This window comes from Ranitomeya variabilis, chromosome 7, assembly GCF_051348905.1.
Source record: "Ranitomeya variabilis isolate aRanVar5 chromosome 7, aRanVar5.hap1, whole genome shotgun sequence".
Taxonomy (NCBI): Eukaryota; Metazoa; Chordata; class Amphibia; order Anura; family Dendrobatidae; genus Ranitomeya; species Ranitomeya variabilis.
Genome location: NC_135238.1, coordinates 171,822,813 through 171,846,587, shown reverse-complemented (window position 1 = coordinate 171,846,587; position 23,775 = coordinate 171,822,813). Strand labels below are relative to the sequence as shown.

Sequence of the window (23,775 nt, the reverse complement as noted above, 5' to 3'; positions counted from 1 at the left end):
CTCAGGATTGGGGGGGGATCAGAGTCGTCGTACCCCCAATGATCAGCAAGTTACCGCCTAAACTATGGATATGTGATAACATATCATAACATTTATCATTAAATTATCTTTTTTTATTATGTCCTGAACTTTACATTTACTGCACAAATATAATAAAGCTAAAAAAGTAATCCCTAATAAATCTGTATTAAAACTAGAAAGTGACCTGTAATATAATACGGATTGTAATATCACCAGACAATGTACTTGTTCTCTGTAAATCTCAGCCTCGGGATTTCTTTTATTAACTTAGGTAATATAATCCAGTTACTTCGTTTTCTGTAGCATGAACCTAGAAAAAAAAAATTGTACAGTAACACACCTTATCTGCTTGCTTCAATGTGACACATTGCACTAGGTGTGTCATTGCACGGCAAGGGGAGGGAAGACGGCAGGTGTGTGTTTTTAAGGCCATACTGTGAATCAGTAGCATCTCTGCTTTCCATTTGACAAGACACCAACAACAGGCAGGGCTGGTTAGCAACGAAATCTCCCAGCCTTACACAACCAGTCAATCAGGACCTCAGAGACTGCTTCAATCTGGAGTGATAAAACTCACTCTCCAGTCAACTCAACATGAACAGCTAACGCCAGACTGATTTTTTTTTAGTTTTTTTATTAATGCAATTTATTTATTTATTTCAAACTTTTATTGTAAATTAACCAAGGTGGATAATGGCGTCATTTCTACATCAACTCAAGGTGCTACTTTGGAAAAACTGGTTAAGTGTCTTCAGGCAGCCGGTAAGCGCAGTCTCCTATTACTAAATTGTAAAATTGTATTATGCATTCATTAAAGTAGTTTATGGGAAAGTAATTTAGTCTAGTCCATGGGGTCATTAGTCAAGGATTTGGTTTAATGAATTTTGTCGTTCTGCTTAAATACAAATTGTGAGTTAATTTATTAGTAATATAAAACCTTCTTTATCCAGTCCTTTAGTCTGATATTGTGGCTTTAAATGTTTCCAGTCCATTTCACATGAGAAACGTTAATCTTTGGAGTTGATATTAGAATTAGAAGGGTACTTTTCTTGGGTTGTTTCTAGCCTTTATAGCTCCAGGCATCAGTAAAAGGTCCATGGAGTTTGGTAATGTGACAGTAGGTGACTATCATGTGTTCCCAGGACTTTCCGTTACGGAGTGGTCTGTCATTTCTTATATGAAACTACTACGTATTCCTGCAAATATAACAGACAGCACAACTGCTCAAAAACACCAAAATAACACATTTAAGCACAATTCACTTTGACAAACATTTGCAAAATATTTGTATGCATATGTCAATTTGAATATTTAATTTCCCAGAGGAGCATTGCACGGCGAATAAGCCTCCTTACCTTGACAAGCCAGAGCTGGTATGTCACTCTCCATAAGGAGAAACGTTGCCCCTTAGACCCCAGTCCAGAGCCTCTCACCTAGCCAAATCAGTTCTCATGCTTTGCACTGACGAGGGCCAACAGCCCGAAACACCGTGTCTGCGAATTGAGATACTGATTTGGCTTTTATCCTAAGGGTACCGTCACACAGTGGCATTTTCATCGCTACGACGGCACGATTCGTGACGTTGCAGCGTCGTATGATTATCGCTCCAGCGTCGTAGACTGCGGTCACACGTTGCAATACACGGCGCTGGAGCGATAATTTCATGACGTATTTGCGATGTAGAAGCCATTGGTTACTGTGCGCACATCGTATACAACCTTTGTCACACGATGCAATCATGCCGCCACAGCGGGACACTAGACGACGAAAGAAAGTTTCATACGATCTGCTACGACGTACGATTCTCAGCGGGGTTCCGGATCGCAGTAGCGTGTCAGACACAGCGATATCGTAACGATATCGCTAGAACGTCACGAATCGTGCCGTCGTAGCGATGAAAATGCCACTGTGTGACGGTACCCTAAGTCATATTGCACGGCTCGTTAAAGGGTTGATTCTGACTTGTAGGATTGCTACTTCCTACAGCTTGGGCTATAGAGTTTAAGTCCTCTTTTTCTCAGAAGAGGCAATTTGAATATGTCTGGCCAAGAGACTTTGAAACCCCCATCCTTAAAATATGGTGTCCACTGAGTTTTTCTATACCAAGAACACATGTAGAACCTTATATATATTTAGATGGGTCATCAATATTTGATCAGAGCTGGTCAGACTCATGGTCCTAAAGAGGCTGCGATACTTCAAGCACTGATTAATCAGAAGACTGACGTTAGACCCCGACTAATCATAACTATTGCTTTTCTGAAGGAATCAAGTCCTAAAAAGCTATTTCAATATAAGGGCTCATTCAGATGTCAGTTTCTGATAGTCTATGGGGTAATTCACATCTCTAACTTTTTACTAAGACCGAATGTGTAAACCAAAAAAGAAAAAACGCCCTAAAAGATATCTTTAATGTATCAGCATAAAATGTAATAATAAGTAAATAAGTAAATAAAACTACCAACACCACAACTATTAGGTTTGGGCGGAGAGATGCTACAGCCGGAGTGCTACAGGAACTCTTTTATTAGAGAAAATTATTCCTGGCTAAATCCCTATCAGGGCTCCTAGTGTACTGAATCCCTTCCTGACAGTGGAGGTTGGCACCCTATAATTCGACTTGGTGCCCCCACTCAACGTAGGCTGTCCCTTCTAGCCCTAATCGGACCCTGGCATCTACCCACGCCCACACCCCAACATCATACACACAACAACAAAACCTAGGTCACACTGTGAAGTGTAAAGAAAAAGTGAAAAATACAAAAATAAATTGTAAAAAATGAAGCAGAAACAATGTTACTACGCTAGTTGAAGTAATGTATAGCAGCAACTGGAATATATTGCTGCACTAGCTAAAATATTAGCACAAAATATCGCACTACAAAATAGGCCCTCTAATTTTCTGCTGTCCACATTGAGGCCACACTAATAGTCTAACCTATCTTAGTGTATTATATACACTACATCTATGATCTAAAAAGACACACAAACATTTTTTTGACACAGAAAAAATATATATAATGGGCAGAGGGGGATTTGCACACCTGATTAATCGCAGGCCATAATAGTTAATAAAGTGCTATTGTGCATACACATTGTTATACTGCCATTATTAACATGAGTTATTCTGCTGCCATCATTAAGCCCAGCAGATTTGCCATGACCCAGTCAAAAACATAGCGCACATAGAAACAGCTTCACATAATTGGGAGATTTTTCTGGTTCCTAATCACCACCACGACACATGCTACTACAGCCACAAATCTGCTGCCAAATATATAGCATTCCTATATCTCTATCCCAAAAGTGCAGGCCTAGAAAAAAGCTCACATAAATAAGCAGTTTCACTGGTTTCTCGTGGCTGCCACATCATAGTGTTCTGTAAAGTGCCGCCATGGAACACCAGACACTAGCTGCTATGAAAATGTCACTTACGCGTACTCATTCTGAAGCCATTGCTGCTCGTTCCCAAATGGTCCCCTGATGAGCCCCGGTACTGGGAAGGGGCGAAACGCTTAGGGATGGAAGCATGAGACATATTCATGTCAGATGGATTAAGATAAGTGACATTTTCATAGCAGCTAGTGTCTGGTGTTCCATGGCGGCACTATACAGAACACTATGATGTGGCAGCCACGAGAAACCAGTGAAACTGCTTATTTATGTGAGCTTTTTTCTAGGCCTGCACTTTTGGGATAGAGATATAGGAATGCTATATATTTGGCAGCGGATTTGTGGCTGTAGTAGCATGTGTCGTGGTAGTGATTAGAAACCAGAAAAATCTCCCAATTATGTGAAGCTGTTTCTATGTCTGCTATGTTTTTGACTGGGTCATGGCAAATCTGCTGGGCTTAATGATGGCAGCAGAATAACTCATGTTAATAATGGCAGTATAACAATGTGTATGCAGAATAGCACTTTATTAACTATTATGGCCTGCAATTAATCAGGTGTGCAAATCCCCCTCTGCCCATTATATATGTTATTTCTGTGTCAAAATTTTTTTTTGTGTGTCTTTTTAGATCATAGATGTATTGTATATAATACACTAAGATAGGTTAGACTATTAGTGTGGCCTCAATGTGGACAGCAAAAAATTAGAGGGCCTATTTTGTAGTGCGATATTTTGTACTAATATTCTAGCTAGTGCAGCAATATATTCCAGTTGCTGCTATACATTACTTCAACTAGCGTAGTAACATTGTTTCTGCTTCGTTTTTTACAATTTATTTTTGTATTTTTCACTTTTTCTTTACACTTCACAGCATGACCTAGGTTTTGTTGTTGTGTGTATGATGTTGGGGTGTGGGCGTGGGTAGATGCCAGGGTCCGATTAGGGCTAGAAGGGACAGCCTACGTTGAGTGGGGGCGCCAAGTCGAATTATAGGGTGCCAACCTCCACTGTCAGGAAGGGATTCAGTACACTAGGAGCCCTGATAGGGATTTAGCCAGGAATAATTTTCTCTAATAAAAGAGTTCCTGTAGCACTCCGGCTGTAGCATCTCCCCGCCCATACCTAATAGTTGTGGTGTTGGTAGTTTTATTTACTTATTATTACATTTTATGCTGATACATTAAAGATATCTTTTAGGGCGTTTTTTCTTTTTTGGTTTACATATTTAATATACCCCTATATTATTTGTTCTGGGTTTTTTAATCTAAGACCGAGTGGTCTGCACAGAAGCATGGAGACTTGTCCAATATTGATCCAAGTGTCGGATAAAACTTGCCAAAGCAAGTATATGAGTCCATGAAAAAAAGGACATCATTCGGACGTTATCCGTACGCTATCTTTTTTTCATGGACTATTTAGTAGGAGATAGAAAAAGATTAGCACTCGTAAGAAAAAAAGAGGTGCTCACAAGAAAAAAAGGCAGAATAGTTTAGATACAGCACTCTTTGCATCTACAGTAAATTTTTATTGGAAACTCAGTTAATATAGTATGAAGACTATGACTTTAATAATGGAAAACTGTGACTTTCAATTTTATGAAAGTTTCGGCACATCCCGAGCCTTGGTCACCTAGTCACGGTGGTAAGAACTAGTACGTCACCAAGTTTACACCAAGGCTGCTGCCAAATACAGCTGACATAATACCATACGCAGACAAACCTGATCTCCTTTTGCCCTCGGACTTGGTGTAAACTTGGTGACGTACTATGATCTGAAATGTCATAAAACTGAAAGTCACAGTCTTCTTATTATAATAACTGAGGTTACAATAAAAATTTACTGCTGATGCAAAGAGTGTTGTATCTAAACTATTTTGGCTTTTTTTCTTATGTGCACTTCTTTTTATACGGAGTGCTGACCTTCTTTTTCTATCACCTAATAAATAGTCCATAAAAAACAGATAGCACACAGATAACATCCGAATTATGTCCTTTTTTTCACGGACTCATATACTTGCTTTGGAAAGTTTGATCCGACACTTGGATCAATATTGTTTTTGTGCAGACCACTCGGTCTTAGTAAAAAGTCAGAGATGTGAATTACCCCATAGACTATCAAAAGCTGGCATCTGAATGAGCCCTCATATTGAAATAGTTTTTTAGGACTTGATTCTGGGTTGTTCATGTTTACCTTGCATTGAAAAACTCAGTGGACACCATATTTTAAGATTCCAATAAAAATTTTCTGTTGATGCGAAAACAACGCGAGTGCTGTATCTAAACTATTTTATATAATAGGAGAAAATGAACAAATCTCCAGCAGTTTTTTTGTCATCTGAGAAAAACTGCTGACGCTGATAGTAAATTCTAACACTTGATGAAATTTTCATAAAAAAATTCTAATAAAACTTGCCCTGTTTTTGGCATAAGAGATAAGTCACCGACAACTTAATGAGCCCTTATAATCCAATAACATTTACTATATGGGTTATTCTTGCCAAATCATTTATTAGGCCATAGTTGTAACAATTATCATTAAAGGGGTTGTCCTTCTTTTGAGATATATATATATATATATATATATTTTTTTACAAAAAATAATTTTACATTTGATAATGATAACTGTATTATCTCCAATAACCTAACAATTGTTTTTTTCAGTCTGTTCCATTGAATGAATTGTTCAAGCATTACATTTTATTTTTTCTTGGTGATCGATAGTTAATGCTTGTTATATTGGGGCAAAATCTTTCTGTCTATGTCAAGAAGAGAATCTAGATGTGTATTGGAAGATGTGTACTGCACTTACACAGATTCCGGACTCCACATCCAACTCTTAACATCTAAAATGGTGTTTGCAGGACTAGAGTTAAACTCAAAATTTGTAATACTTGGCTTAAAAAAAAGTTATTTAAAAAAATCACTGATAGGGCTCATTCACACATCTGATTTTCAGGTAGAAGTGCTATTCGTGTATTTCACAGATAGCACTCGTACCCGTGATAGTCTATGGGACCATTTGCGGTCTGCGGGAAATCGCGGAGACATATCTCATTTTGATATGAGGATTGGATTAAACTGAAATGGAGAAGATACAGATTAGATATTAGAAAAACTTTTTGATATTGAGGGTGATCAATGAGAGGAACAGGCTGCCAAGAGAGGTGGTGAGTTCTCCTTCAATGGAAGTCTTCAAGCAGAGGCTGGACAGACATCTGTCTGCGATGGTTTAGTGAATCCTGCATTGAGCAGGGGGTTGGACACGATGACCCTTGAGGTCCCTTCTAAATCTAACATTCTATGATTCTATTATCAAAATTGGCAATGCAAGTCAATGGGTTCGTGGAAAAAATAAACCCGCACTCAGATGACATCAGAGTGTGGTCCGATTTTCCTGGACTGTCACAAAGGAAAAGGTGGAGAAACTTTTCTTTTTGTAATTTCTCTCTTTACAAGTAAAACAGATGACACTCAGACCACACTCTGATCAAACTCTGATCAAAATCTAATCAGAATAATTGATCTGTTTTCTTGTGAAAAAATAAAACGTCTGAAGTATTCTTGTACTTTGATTTTAGATCAGACATTAGAGGAGAGTGCAGCTAATATTTGCTGAGGAATTGTTTCCTCTAAAAATTGGATCCGGTCACCGGATTTGGCCATTTATACCTGCATTTCATACGTTTTTGGCCGGATCAGTCGTTGTGCAGTTTTCCGCCGGACAGAAAAAACGTTGCTCTGGACGTTTTCTCCATCCGCCAGAAAACTAATTTTTGACGGATCCGGCCAAAAACAGATGAAACATTCAGACATCAGGCACAATCCGGCGCTAATACAACTCTATGACAAAAAAACGGATCCAGCGTAAAAAAAATGGATCCGTTTTTTTTTTAAATTCGCCGGATTGTGCCTGATGCAAAAAATCTGATGTGTGAAAGTAGCCTGCCTATTCAAAAAAGTATAGCCAAAAATGGACAAAGTGTAAAATATAAATCTTTATTAGATAACAATATAGACAAAAATGTTTATTTCAATACAAAAAGGCACAGTGAGCAAATACTAAGGGTGGCACAAAACAGCAGGAGGGAGTGAGTTAGTGTTTGCTCACTGTGCCTTTTTATATTGAAAAAACATTTTTGTCTATATTGTTATCTAATCAAAGTTTATATATTACACTTCCTCCATTTTTGGCTATACTTTTGTGAATAGGCTTATACAGTATTTATTATAGCTATAATATGTAATATTTTTGCTTTATGACGCCATTATACATTTTTGGGTGTATTATTAGGTTTTCTCATATTATGTGCACTATTTTTGACTGATAATTGGCTCTAAAGACATAAAATAGAACAGAAATCTGTAATGTGATGTAAAAGAAAGTGAGGAAAACTTTTTTTTTTAAATATCTGCTTGATGAGATTTTTGCTTGATTTTATAAATACTTGCTACTTCTTGATTAACCATTATACCTGTCTTTATAAGGCCTGATACACACAGCAGACCTGTAGGAATTGAAGCTTATACTGTAACGTTATACAGAATTTGCAATAAAAAAATGGTGCTACCTTTACATGATAGGCAAATGTTGTCCTTGGTGAGATTTAAACCCAGGACCCCAGTGCTGCAAAGCAACAGTGCTAACTGCTGAGCCACCTCTTCTCCCTATCCGACACACTGGAAAAACAGATGTCGTGTAAATTTACATTTATCTAAAGTGTAACGACAGCTTTATACAAGGATTAATCAAGCCTCTTCCAGTATTATATACACTGCACTCATTGAGTATAACGATAACACAGTCCAGCTAAAAGCAATTTGGTGCGTAGGCTGTAATTTCATTGGATGCAAGATAAAAACATGAATGCTTAATCATACAACTTAGACTCACAGCACCTCATGGAGCAATAGGGTCAACGTTACCCAAAGGTGAAGCGCACGTCACATCCAAGGAGTCCTTCTCAGAACACGTCCAAAAACCAAAATATAAATGAGGACAGCCCCTCACAAGTTGGTGAATTTGCATCACATTTATTCTGCCTTCAGTTGCAACGTTTTGATCAAAAGAGATCTTTATCGTTGACCCTATTGCTCCATGAGGTACTGTGAGTCTAAGTTCTATGATTAAATACATGTCGTTCACCTCCAAATAACATAGTACTAGTCAATTGTGTGTATCAAGGCATAGAACATACTTAACAACAATGTCCCAGTTGGTCAATTCCTTAAGGTACCTTCAGATTAAGCGACGCTGCAGCGATAGCGACAACGATGCCGATCGCTGCAGCGTCGCTGTTTGATCACACAGACCGCTCTCCAGCGACCAACGATGCCGAGGTCCCTGGGTAACCAGGGTAAATATCGGGTTGCTAAGCGCAGGGCCGCGCTTAGTAACCCGATGTTTACCCTGGTTACCATCCTAAAAGTAAAAAAAACAAACAGTACATACTCACCTGCGCGTCCCCCGGCGTCCGCTTCCCTGCACTGTGTGAGCGCCGGCCCTAACAGCAGAGCGGTGACGTCACCGCTGTGCTTTTACTTTCACTTTAGGGCCGGCGCTCAGTCAGAGCAGGAAGCGGACGGCAGGGGACGCGCAGGTGAGTATGTACTGTTTGTTTTTTTACTTTTACGCTGGTAACCAGGGTAAACATCGGGTTACTAAGCGCGGCCCTGCGCTTAGTAACCCGATATTTACCCTGGTTACCAGCGTAAAACATCGCTGGTATCGTTGCTTTTGGTGTCAAACCTGACGATAAATGCCGATCTGACGACCAAATAAAGTTCTGAACTTTAATCAACGACCAGCGATATCACAGCAGGATCCTGATCGCTGCTGCGTGTCAAACTAAACGATATCGCTAGCCAGGACGCTGCAACGTCACGGATCGCTAGCGATATCGTTTAGTGTGAAGGTACCTTTATCACTGTGTTTTTGGTGTCAAAGCTAATGTAAGGTTATTCATGAACTGTTAAAATGGAGCTGTAAGATCTGATAAGAAGGTCTCTCAACAATTGTCCATGGAAAAACACTGTTAGGATGAAGCCGTTCTGCTTGTCTGATTTACAATTTGAGAATCAAACAAGGGATCTATCAGCTAGGTTTGCTGAGGGGGCTGTAGCAAAAGATGCAGTAAACAGGCTTATAAACGAGCTAAATCGCCCCCCACTGCCAACTTTTACATTCTAAAATGAAGTGGAATGAAGTTCATGGACAGTTGAGATTTATCTTCACTTATAATCAAGATTGGGCTGTCATGAGATCTATTCTGGAGGGACACCAGTCTATGTTTCTGACTGAACCCTCTGTTAAGTCACATCTTTTGTCATCTCCCTCAAAAATGGAGTAAAAATCTCATGGACATCTTGGTTAAGAGTCACTATACTCCACCTAAAAGTAACCCCTTTGGTACTAGGGGTCCAACACATGGGTGTTTTCCATGCGGCAGCTGTCTGTCCTGCACCAATTTCTCTCGCTACTCGGTATTTAAATCTGCTTCTGGTAATCGCCAATATACAATTAATCATTATATTGCTTGCAGCAGTTGCCACGTGATCTACTACACTACTTTTTGCGGCTGTGGCAAAATTTACATAGGCCTTACATCCAGGGAACTGCACATAAGAGTATGAGAGCATATGAGAGACATTGGTGCGGCAAGGATAGTGGCTAGCACAGCAACATTGAAGATGATACCACGCCACTTCAGACTGTACCATGATCGCAATCCAAAAAGTTTTATGATACGTGGCATTGACATAATTCATGGTGTTATACGTTGTGGGAAAATTAAGACATTTTTGGCACAAGGGGACATGAAGTGGAACATAGAATTAGTAACTATTGCTCCCAGTGGTTTAAACGAATCCTTGAGTCTCACCTCCTTTCTTTAATGTATATATCTTTTTAGGTATTATTAATGCTTTGATTTTACCTGTTATTATTATTTATTTTACTTCTATTCTACGAACATATGTCGTGAACCAGCCAAGGACTTTTATAATATACATATACAGACTTCAACTCAACTGATCAGGCAATCACACGCTGTGGATTATGAATACAATGGTGTCTTGTTATATTTGTTATTTGTCACATTATTGTACTTTTGGGTGTGACCTATTCTGACTGCTGTTATGTAGCCCTGTAATCGTCCAGATACATCTGGTCTGTTTTGGTATCAGCCTTTGGTGTGAACGTGCGTTCCCTGCTGTCCCGTGTCTCCTGCTCCTGGCATCTTTATGGGTGGACATGCAATCACCGGGAGTCATGGTTACCCTCCATGCACAGCCTCCCTTGATTGCTGTGTGCGGTGCAGCTGACGTGTGCATGCGCTGATATTCCCAGCTGTGATTGGTCTTACTTGACCATATGACCGCAGGTCCTAGTAGATATAAGACAGTGAAAGGTCCTATTTTCCGATCCCCGGAGGAAGCTACAATACAAAAGATGCAAAACACGCGTAGGGGTTTATATCCCCTGGTGACAACCACCTTCTATTATGGGTAAGGGTGCAATAATTGTTGCAGACATTTAACATTACATTGAGATATGGTTGATGCATGTGTTAGGTGTCCATTGTTGACAAGTATGTTCTATAACTCAATACACACCATTGACCAGTTACTCTGTTATTTGGATGTTCTTTGTCTCTTCTTGATAGGATGTAGTGTTATATACTTACACTTTTTGTTTTGCAATTATCATATGTCACCAGGGAACTTTGGTTCTCAGTCATCCTTTAGCATTTGGTGTACAACCAGTGAATGGACAGGGGAATAGAAGCCCATCTAAGTTATGATAAAGTGCATTTTTTTCTCCCTTGAAGACCTATGAATGAGAAACGCGTCAGGAGGCACATAGTATTGCTTAGGGGGGGCATTTTCACACTAAGGTGAGCTGTGGACTGTCCTTGTAAGGGCAGGTGTCTTGAGGCCCTAGGTCTAAATAGCATTGAATAGGGCATAACAAGGCTAGACCCAGATCTCCCTCCCCTCTTTTCTATACATCCATACCAGAAGGCAGGTGTCGCTTGGATATCTGACTGAAGGAGACTACTGAAACAAGACTAAAAATAGCAATCACAGCCAGTATAGAATAACCCAGAAAAAAATACAGGACAGAGGTAATATATAAAATGCTTTATTGTGCAGTTTGGCAGAATTATAAAATGTATAAAATATAACAATGTGCGCACAACAGGACCACTACAATAATGTCAAAATATTAAAACAGAATAAGAAAGATGATACAAGCTGACCCAATCCTATTAGGCACCAGATTAATATAGCCTCCGAAACAATAAATATATGCACCAGAAAAATATCTTTGTATATTAAATAGAATAAAAACACTATGTGGGATATAATATGATTCCTAGATATAGATGTATTTATAAAAAACAATAATAAAATATGTGAGAATGTGAATTATACCAATATGTGCTGAAATTATCCAATATATGTAAAAAAAACTATGACAAAATGAATGTGTTTGTTTAAAAAGATATGTAAAACGTGCCAAATTACCCCTGACGAAGGACTCAGATCCGAAACGCGCGTCGGGGTGCGCCACACGGGACCTGACTGACCCTTTCCTATACAGGTACATTGCGGTTATTTCACCCCTCCTCCGGTGCACACAGGAATTCTGACACCTATGTGGGTTTTTGGCAATCCCTGTATTATTGAGTGCACATCACAATTGGGGCATCTGCGCATTGTGCTTTCAAAAGTATTTTGAGCTGTATATCTAGATTTCTTGTTGGCACTAATTGTGATAGTACTGGTGTGTACTCATTTAATATCCGCACCTGTGCTTTGGTGTAGTTATTATATTATACCATTAGTTTTTTGCACAGTATTGCATGTTGCACTTTATTTCACATTATTTGCACTGAATAACATGATGTAGTGATATGATAGGCAATATATACACTCACTGGCCACTTTATTAGGTACACCTGTCCAACTTCTTGTTAACACTTAATTTCTAATCAGCCAATCACATGGCGGCAACTCAGTGCATTTAGGCATGTAGACATGGTCAAGACAATCTCCTGCAGTTCAAACCGAGCATCAGTATGGGGAAGAAAGGTGATTTGAGTGCCTTTGAACGTGGCATGGTTGTTGGTGCCAGAAGGGCTGGTCTGAGTATTTCAGAAACTGCTGATCTACTGGGATTTTCACGCACAACCATCTCTAGGGTTTACAGAGAATGGTCCGAAAAAGAAAACAAAACCAGTGAGCGGCAGTTCTGTGGGCGGAAATGCCTTGTTGATGCCAGAGGTCAGAGGAGAATGGGCAGACTGGTTCGAGCTGATAGAAAGGCAACAGTGACTCAAATCGCCACCCGTTACAACCAAGGTAGGCCTAAGAGCATCTCTGAACGCACAGTGCGTCGAACTTTGAGGCAGATGGGCTACAGCAGCAGAAGACCACACCGGGTACCACTCCTTTCAGCTAAGAACAGGAAACTGAGGCTACAATTTGTACAAGCTCATCGAAATTGGACAGTAGAAGATTGGAAAAACGTTGCTTGGTCTGATGAGTCTCGATTTCTGCTGCGACATTCGGATGGTAGGGTCAGAATTTGGCGTAAACAACATGAAAGCATGGATCCATCCTGCCTTGTATGGAGCATCTTTGGGATGTGCAGCTGACAAATCTGCGGCAACTGTGTCATGCCATCATGTCAATATGGACCAAAATCTCTGAGGAATGCTTCCAGCACCTTGTTGAATCTATGCCACGAAGAATTGAGGCAGTTCTGAAGGCAAAAGGGGGTCCAACCCATTACTAGCATGGTGTACCTAATAAAGTGGCCGGTGAGTGTATATTGCACACATATGTGAGTATTATATTGTATATTTTATATAATTTTCTTTTCACTGATTTGTAATTTGGCACGTTTTACATATCTTTTTAAACAAACACATTCATTTTGTCATAGTTTTTTTTACATATATTGGATAATTTCAGCACATATTGGTATAATTCACATTCTCACATATTTTATTATTGTTTTTTATAAATACATCTATATCTAGGAATCATATTATATCCCACATAGTGTTTTTATTCTATTTAATATACAAAGATATTTTTCTGGTGCATATATTTATTGTTTCGGAGGCTATATTAATCTGGTGCCTAATAGGATTGGGTCAGCTTGTATCATCTTTCTTATTCTGTTTTAATATTTTGACATTATTGTAGTGGTCCTGTTGTGCGCACATTGTTATATTTTATACATTTTATAATTCTGCCAAACTGCACAATAAAGCATTTTATATATTACCTCTGTCCTGTATTTTTTTCTGGGTTATTCTATACTGGCTGTGATTGCTATTTCTGGTTAGTGGGTTTCCACACTTTCCTCCACAGAACACTGGTCACTGGTGTAAAGAATATATATATTTGATTTAGCTGGTTATTAACTATTTTTGTATACAGTGATTGGCGTATCTGTGGTTGTGTTAATGAAACAAGACTAAGTGAGATCTTTGCATTTTATCTGTTTATCCATACCAGCAGCAATACTTTGAGACATAAGAGTAACATTTTAATATGCCCTAAGTTTTTTTTGACCATTGTCATAATAGCCAGGCTGGATATACAAACACTACTTCTATCTGGTTAAGCCACAAATGTGGTCTAGTAAGTATCAAAACTGTGCATCAGGTTAATATTTGGTGTTGGTACAGCAACCAGGCAACCCCCACATGTACTTATGCTGACTATCAGATGTAAATCATTCAGCTGCGGCAAGAAAAACTAAATCTCCGAGCACTAAAAAATACTCGGAGGACCCCCGAGCGTGCTCGAGAAATCTCGAGTAATGAGTATATTCGCTCATCACTAATCATTATCCCTCTTACCAAACTCTCCCCTCTCCAATCCCTTATAAATGCAGCAGCCAGGATCATATTCCTTTCCAATTGCTACACCGATGCCCCTACCCTGTGACAGTCATTGCACTGGTTGCCTATCTGATAAAAGTTCAATATGAACTTATCACTCTCACCCACAAAGCGCTCCACGGTTCAGCACCACCCTACATCTCCTCCCTCATCTCAGTCTACTGTAAAGTCCTGCAGAGCAGTAGTCGTGGTTGCGCTCTAAAACATGACAGACAAGAGGTGTCCCAGTGTGCTGTAGGGTGTGGGTGTATCACACTCACTTGTAGGCAGCAGGTCTCTGCAGCCTCCAGGCTTGTATCCTTAGGAGACACCACACTCAATGCATTAGACACCAGGTTCTTTGTAACAGTCAAACTTTTACTAAACAGTCCAAGTTCATCAGGTGGATGGAATGTCCATCAGGGATCTCAATTTGGCCGCTTACTGCCCTGAACATTTGGCCCATGCTGCCCCTAGCAACACCCCCCACCTCAACTTGAACTCTCCTCCACACTTCCCTTGCTGACAATAAATTCCCTCTAACCAGGAAATGCCCCCATTCTTATCAGCACTAGTGCCCTCCAACTGGGCTAATTTCAACCTTAACCATTTCCTATCTGCATGCTAACCTGTTCTACATCCCATGACACCCTCAGCTCATCCTTATGCTATATTCACATTATGCGCTAACACTTTATATACTGAACATCACCATAATACATTTTATCACATTACATTAGACACACATTACTATCACATATAAAACAGCACAACGGTATTCACACAGTGCGTCTGTTGCCTTCAGGTGCAGCAACGGGGTCAGACAGTCCACATCCCTACATTACCACCCTACTCGTATCCTCCCTGCTGCAAATGATTTAAAACTTAAATCCTCAATAACCTGAGCCTCCCACTCCTCTCTCCAAGACCTCTCACGTGGTGCGCCAATTCTTTGGAATGCACTACCCAGGACAATTCGAATAATTCCCAATATCCACAGTTTTAAGCGTGGCCTAAAAATGCATATTTTTTAGAATGGCCTATCACCTCTCCTCACTTATCTAACTATCCCCGCTTTGCCCATACAAAATATTCTTAAAAATCATGACCCTCGTAACATCTGTTCACTGTTTGCTATCTCAGTTATGTTAATTCTATAATGTCTTTATTTTCTGTATAAGTCCCTTTCTAAAATTGTAAAGTGCTGTGGATAGTGTTGAGCGATACCGTCCGATACTTGAAAGTATCGGTATCGGAAAGTATCGGCCGATACCGGCAAAGTATCGGATCTGATCCGATACCGATACCCGATACCAATACAAGTCAATGGGACTCAAGTATCGGAAGGTATCCCTGATGGTTCCCAGGGTCTGAAGGTCTGCATATTAATGTGTAAAAGAAAGAATTAAAATAAAAAATATTGATATACTCACCTCTCCGACGCAGCCTGGACCTTACCGCTGTGAACCGGCAGCCTTCTTTGCTTAAAATGAGCGCGTTCAGCACCTTCCATGACGTCACGGCTTCTGATTGGTCGCGTGCCGCTCATGTGACCGCCACGCGACCAATCAGAAACCGTGACGTCATCCCTCAGGTCCTAAATTCCTAGAAGGGAATTTAGGACCTGAGGGATGACGTCGCGGCTTGTGATTGGTCGCGTGGCGGTCACATGAGCGGCACGCGACCAATCAGAAGCCGTGACGTCATGGAAGGTGCTGAACGCGCTCATTTTAAACAAAGAAGGCTGCCGGTTACCAGCGGTGATGTCCAGGGGCCTCCGGACAGGTGAGTATATCAATATTTTTTATTTTAATTCTTTATTTTACACATTAATATGGATCCCAGGGCCTGAAGGAGAGTTTCCTCTCCTTCAGACCCTGGGAACCATGCACTGGAAACTTCCGATTCCGATTCCCGATACCACAACAGTATCGGATCTCGGTATCAGAATTCCGATACCGCAAGTATCGGCCGATACCCGATACTTGTGGTGTTGTGATCCGCTTTTTGGCTCCCCTGGTGGTGGCTGGTGGTACTGGAGACTTGTGTGTGCTTTTCTGCTTCAGCTCACCTGCTTCCATCAGTTTTGGGAGTTCCCTATTTAGCCTTGCTCTCCAGTCACTTCCTTGCCGGTCATCATTGTAACCTGAGTCTTTCAGTTGCATGTTCCTGCTACTAGTCTGCTGATCAGCTAAGTGGACTCTTGTCCTTATTGTTTTGTTTTTCTTGTCCAGTTTACAGTTTTGTCATTTCCTGTTACTGGAAGCTCTTGTGGACTGAAATTGCCACTCCTGTGTCATGAGTTGACACAGGAGTCTTAAAGTAATTTCAGGATGGGTTTTTGAAAGGGTTTTTCAGCTGACCGTGAAGTCCTCTTTTGTATCCTTCCTCTATCTAGTAAGTGGACCTCGCTTTGCTAAATCTACCTTCATACTGTGTATGTCTTTTTCCTCTGAACTCACCGTCAATATACGTGGGGGCTACTATCATCTTTGGGGAATTTCTCTAGAGGTAAGCCAGGTCTGTTCCTTCCTCTTCCAGGCGTAGTTAGTTCTCCGGCTGGCGCATGGCATCTAGGCAGCCGTAGGAATGCTTCCTGGCTACTGTTAGTTGGGTGGTAGATTTAGGTCACGGTCAGCTTGAGTTTCCATCACCCGAGAGCTAGTCTTTTATTTTTGTATTTCTGATGTTCCCATGCCATTGGGGAATCATGGCAGTAATTTTATTCAGAAGTCGATAATCAATACAAGGCCTCAGCAAGCCATCCTTTTTAGAGACAAAGAAAAACCCAGCTCCTAAAGGTGATGAAGAAGGACGAATATGTCCCTTTTCCAGGGACTCCTTAACATATTCTCGCATGGCAGCATGCTCAGGTACAGATAGGTTAAACAAACGACCCTTTGGAAATTTACTGCCGCCGAAAGAAATTATGATGTCGGTAATCGGGAGCTTTTGGCCATGAAGTGGGCATTTGAGGAGTGGCGTCATTGGCTTGAGGGTGCTAGACATCAGGTGGTGGTTTTGACTGATCACAAGAATCTGATTTATCTTGAGTCTGCCAGGCGCCTGAATCCTAGACAGGCGCGCTGGTCGTTGTTTTTCTCTCGGTTTAATTTTGTGGTCTCATATCTACCAGGTTCTAAGAATGTGAAGGCGGATGCCCTTTCTAGGAGTTTTGAGCCTGATTCCCCTGGTGATTCGGAACCTACAGGTATCCTTAAGGATGGGGTGATATTATCCGCTATTTCCCCAGATCTGCGACGTGCTTTGCAAGAGTTTCAGGCGGATAGACCTGATCGCTGTCCACCTGGTAGACTGTTTGTTCCTGATGATTGGACCAGTAGAGTCATCTCGGAGGTTCATTCTTCTACGCTGGCGGGTCATCCTGGAATTTTTGGTACCAGGGATTTGGTGGCTAGATCCTTCTGGTGGCCATCTCTGTCTCGTGATGTGCGTGTTTTTGTGCAGTCTTGTGATGTGTGTGCTCAGGCCAAGCCGTGTTGTTCTAGGGCTAGCGGGTTGTTGTTGCCCTTGCCTATTCCGAAGAGGCCTTGGACGCACATCTCGATGGACTTTATTTCTGATCTTCCTGTCTCTCAGAGGATGTCTGTTATCTGGGTGGTGTGTGACCGTTTTTCTAAGATGGTTCATTTGGTGCCATTGCCGAAGTTGCCTTCCTCGTCTGAGTTGGTTCCTTTGTTTTTTCAAAATGTGGTTCGCTTGCATGGTATTCCTGAAAATATCGTTTCTGATAGGGGTACCCAGTTCGTTTCTAGATTTTGGCGGGCATTCTGTGCCAGGTTGGGCATTGATTTGTCTTTTTCGTCTGCCTTCCATCCTCAGACTAATGGCCAGACGGAGCGAACTAATCAAACTTTGGAGACGTATTTGAGGTGTTTTGTGTCTGCGGATCAGGATGATTGGGTTGCCTTTTTGCCGTTGGCGGAGTTTGCTCTTAATAATCGGGCCAGTTCTGCCACTTTGGTTTCCCCTTTCTTTTGCAATTCGGGGTTTCATCCCCGTTTTTCTTCTGGTCAGGTGGAGTCTTCGGATTGTCCTGGAGTAGATGCTGTGGTGGATCGGTTGTATCGGATTTGGGAACAAGTGGTGGACATTTTGAATTTGTCCCAGGAGAGGACTCAGCTGTTTGCTAACCGCCAGCGTCGGGTTGGTCCTCGCCTTCGTGTTGGGGACTTGGTGTGGTTGTCTTCCCGTTTTGTCCCAATGAGGGTTTCTTCTCCTAAATTTAAGCCTCGGTTCATCGGTCCCTATAGGATTTTGGAGATTATTAACCCTGTTTCCTTTCGTTTGGACCTTCCGGCATCTTTCGCTATCCATAATGTGTTCCATCGGTCGTTGTTGCGGAGATACAAGGTGCCGGTGGTTCCTTCTGCTGGGCCTCCTGCTCCTGTGCTGGTTGAGGGTGAATTGGAGTACGTTATAGAGAAGATCTTGGACTCCCGTATTTCCAGGTGGAGACTCCAGTATCTGGTTAAATGGAAGGGCTATGGTCAGGAAGATAATTCTTGGGTAACTGCCTCTGATGTTCATGCCTCGGATTTGGTTCGTGCCTTTCATAGGGCTCATCCAGGTCGCCCTGGCGGTTCTTGTGAGGGTTCGGTGCCCCCTCCTTAAGGGGGGGGTACTGTTGTGATCCGCTTTTTGGCTCCCCTGGTGGTGGCTGGTGGTACTGGAGACTTGTGTGTGCTTTTCTGCTTCAGCTCACCTGCTTCCATCAGTTTTGGGAGTTCCCTATTTAGCCTTGCTCTCCAGTCACTTCCTTGCCGGTCATCATTGTAACCTGAGTCTTTCAGTTGCATGTTCCTGCTACTAGTCTGCTGATCAGCTAAGTGGACTCTTGTCCTTATTGTTTTGTTTTTCTTGTCCAGTTTACAGTTTTGTCATTTCCTGTTACTGGAAGCTCTTGTGGACTGAAATTGCCACTCCTGTGTCATGAGTTGACACAGGAGTCTTAAAGTAATTTCAGGATGGGTTTTTGAAAGGGTTTTTCAGCTGACCGTGAAGTCCTCTTTTGTATCCTTCCTCTATCTAGTAAGTGGACCTCGCTTTGCTAAATCTACCTTCATACTGTGTATGTCTTTTTCCTCTGAACTCACCGTCAATATACGTGGGGGCTACTATCATCTTTGGGGAATTTCTCTAGAGGTAAGCCAGGTCTGTTCCTTCCTCTTCCAGGCGTAGTTAGTTCTCCGGCTGGCGCATGGCATCTAGGCAGCCGTAGGAATGCTTCCTGGCTACTGTTAGTTGTGTGGTAGATTTAGGTCACGGTCAGCTTGAGTTTCCATCACCCGAGAGCTAGTCTTTTATTTTTGTGTTTCTGATGTTCCCATGCCATTGGGGAATCATGACAGTGTGGTATCGGAATGCTCAACACTAGCTGTGGAACATGTTGGAGCTATAAAAATAAAAATTATCATTATTATATTCAAACTGTTGTGTTAGAGTAATAAATCTTTAGTTAAGTTACCCCTGTGTCCTCATCTTCTGTGCTGTTGCATCCCAAGAACCTGTTTGCACTTAGATTGCTCAATCCAAAACCTGACATTCTGGTCCATAGTTCACATGATGAATTTTCATGCGAAATTCACAGACTTTAGCTGTTTTGGCTTTTCTGGAATGATAACACCTCAGCAATGTAAAATATTATATACACAGGTGCTTCTCACAAAATTAGAATATCATCAAAAAGTTAATTTATTTCAGTTCTTCAATACAAAAAGTGAAACTCATATATTATATAGAGTCTTTACGAACAGATCTATTTCAAGTGTTTATTTCTGTTAATGTTGATGATTATTGCTTACAACCAATGAAAACCCAAAAGTCACTATCTCAGTAAATTAGAATAATTAACAAAAACCACCTGCAAAGGCTTTCTAAGCATTAAAAAAGGTCCCTTAGTCTGTTTCAGTAGGATCCACAGTCATGGGGAAGACTGCTGACTTGACAGATGTCCAGAAGGCAGTCATTGACACACTCCACAAGGAGGGTAAGCCACAAGAGGTCATTGCTAAAGAAACTGGCTGTTCACAGAGTGTTGTATCCAAGCATTTTAATGGACAGTTCAGTGGAAGGAAAAAGTGTGGTAGAAAAAAGTGCACAAGCAACCGGGATAACCGCAACCTTGAAAGGATTGTTAAGAGAAGGTCATTCAAAAATTTTGGGGGAGATTCGCAAGGAATGGACTGCTGCTGGATTCATTGCTTCAAGAGCCACCACACACAGACATTTCCAGGACATGGGCTGCAAGTGTCACATTCCTTGTGACAAGCCACTCATGACCAATAGACAAAGCCAAAAGCATCTTACCTGGGCCAAGGAGAAAAAGAACTGGACTATTACTCAGTGGTCCAAGGTGTTGTTTTCAGATTAAAGTAAATTTTGCATTTCATTTGGAAATCAAGTTCACAGAGGTTGGAGGAAGAGTGGAGAGGCCACAATCCAAGCTGCTTTAGGTCTAGTGTGAAGTTTCCACAATCAGTGATGGTTTGAGGAGCCATGTCATCTGCTGGTGTAGATAGACTGTGTTTTATCAAGTCCAAAGTCATTTCTGCTGTCCACCAAGAAATTTTAGAACACTTCATGCTTCCCTTTTGACAACAAGCTTTTTGGAGATAGACATTTCATTCTCCAGCAGGACTTGGCACCTGTCCACACTGCCAAATGTACCAATACCTGGTTTAAAAACAACAGTATCACTGTGCTTGATTGGTCAGCAAACTCCCCTCACCTTAACCCCATACAGAATCTATGGAGTATTGTCAAGAGGAAGATGAAAGACACCAGAACCAACAATGCAGACAAGCTGAAGGCTGCTATCAAAGCAACCTGGGCTTCCATAACACCTCAGCAGTGCCAAAGGCTGATCACCTCCATGCCACAACACATTGATGCAGTAATTGATGCAAAAGGAGCCCTGACCAAGTATTGAGTGTATTTACTGAACATACATTTCAGTAGACCTACATTACGGATTTTAAAGTAATTTTTCAAGCTGGTGTTATAAAGTAATCTAATTTACTGAGATGATGACTTTGGGGTTTTCATTGGCTGTAAGCCATAATCATCAACATTAACAGAAATAAACACATGCCGTAGATCACTCTGGTTGCAATGACTCTATATAATATGAGTTTCATTTTTTGTATTGAAGAACTGAAATAAATTAACTTTTTTAAGATATTATAATTTGATGAGAAGCACCTGTATGTGATCTTTAAATAAATCTTATTTTGCCTGTCTATAGTAACACAAAAGAGATAGTAATGGCTGGTTTCTTACTGTTTTAGGCCATGTTGCCACAATGTGCTTTCAGTGAATTTTTGACATTGTAGATTTTCTGAACTATTTCTGCACTTATTGTGTAAATTAGGTTATTTGCGTTTTATGCATTGCATTTTTAGTGTGTTTTATAAAGTGTGTTTTATCATGTTTTTGAGTCTGCGGTTTTTGACTCTGGTGTGTCATGTTTTAAATAAATCCACCATTCTACTGACAATCTTCAATAAAAGTATGAAGAATTTATGAATAAATTATGTAAATGGATTTGGCTGTTGATACACCTGGTTATAATTTATGATGAATTATGTTTATGGATTTTGTGGCGTCCATTTTTGTATGAGGCATTTTCTGATTTTTATTTTTTATTTTTTCTATTGTTGTCATTTTTTAATGGATAAATACTATATCTTTTATACACTCTGGATCTCTTCATACTTCTATTGAAGATTGTCAGTAGAATGGTGGATTTATGATTGTGTTTGAAGTGCCAGTTCTATAAGAATTTTGGACATTTTTTGCTAATATGTTTTAAATAAAGCTGTTTTGTTTCTGATACTTCCTGGTATTTTGCTTTGACAAAACATTATTGACATATTCATATTACATGCATTTTTAGTGCGTTTTCACTGTGGAAATACACTAAAAACACATCTAATACTGTGGGAAAAATCTGCACATGAAACTCAGTGTACCAACAAAAGAAATTGACATGTTGTAGATTTGAAACGCGTGCCGCAGGTCAGATTACACTAAAGAACAACACAGTGACTATGAAATTTCTATAAATCTCATGCACTTTGCTGAAACTGTGAAGTGTACAGTATGTGCACATGTTAAGTATTTGGTGCAGAAATTTCTGCACCATTTCTGCATCTCTTGGCAGGTAAAAAGCTGTGTAAATTAGGGTTTTTTCCTCATTTTTTATGCGTTTTTTTCATGCAATTTGATGCAGATTTTTCCCCACTCATTAGTATGAGTGAAATCTGCAGCAAAAAAAGCAGAAAGAATTGACATGCTGTAGATTTAAGTCAAAAATAAGGCAACACATTCATGACACTTCCGGATTCTCTTTCAGGTTTAATGACAAATCTGTGCAGAAAAAAAAGGACAAATCTGCAACGTGTGCACAGGACCTAAGATGCCATGTTTTAGATGTAGCGACAATACGCATCGTCAAAAACTCACCAAAAACTCATTGTGGGCGCACAGCAGTAAGATGACATTAGTGTGAATTAAGGGCTTTCACCTATTCTTAATGAATAAATAATGATATCCCCTGTGAAATTACAATTCTTCAGCATCTTCCTTAGAATTTGGCATTTTCCCGTTCCTCTGTTATTACTATTTATTAATACAATGACATTGACAAATGGGTGTTACCAACGGGAGGTGTTTCTTCACAGCCTGGCATTGTCCAATCAGTGTTGACAGTGCCACACTTTCTCGGGACAGACCCTCTTCACCCAGGGAATGTTAAAATCCAGTTGCTTCTTTATAAATTTGTATGAAGAATAACAGAGGATGGGCACAATGTAACGTTCTAAAAAATTGTATATATATAGAAATATCACGAGAGATGAGAGGTCCCCTTTACAAGGGTTTTTCTAACAGAAAAAAATATTTCAGAATGCAGCCATAATTTTGCTACTGCAAACCACAGCGATCCACTGTTATCACTTCTAGAAGTTGCAGGAGAAAAGTATTAAAAAGGTATGATCACAATGTTTTTTCTTTAACGGGAACCTGTCACCCCCAAAATCGAATATGAGCTAAGCCCACCGGCATCAGGGGCTCTTCAGAGAAGTGACTGTATAATTTCTTTTTTATCCAATAGATATTTTTCAAAACCTCTTCAGGAAAAAAAAAAGGTAAAAAAATCCCACTCATCATATGAACTGCTGCAAAGTGGGTTTCCCAAAGAAATGAGTAAGAAGATTGTTTCAACAGATTTTGAAGCAGTTTTTGAGGAGGATTTTGGAGAGAATCTGCTCAAAAAAACACCACAATAAACTCAGTTTTATCACAGCCTTGGATATACTCACACTGAATATTTTAGAAAAGTTGCAAAAAGCTCTTCAAATTCTTTAACACAGCTTCAGGAAACATTTCCGTAGCTATCAGGGTAGGATCACATTACGGTTTTCTCCACATCCAAAAAACG

The 23,775-nt window shown here is 40.4% G+C and overlaps 1 protein-coding gene across 1 annotated transcript in view; it reads left to right on the top strand.

The window, feature by feature from the left end:
• Nucleotides 1-452: 452 nt before the first annotated feature.
• Nucleotides 453-23,775, top strand: part of ABCA12 (ATP binding cassette subfamily A member 12) — a 243,169-nt gene continuing 219,846 nt past the window's right edge. Inside the window, exon 1 of the mRNA XM_077272263.1 lies at nucleotides 453-783. Within this exon, the coding sequence (XP_077128378.1) occupies nucleotides 715-783 (69 nt within the window). The 5' untranslated portion in view covers nucleotides 453-714. The remainder of the gene's footprint in view (nucleotides 784-23,775) is intronic.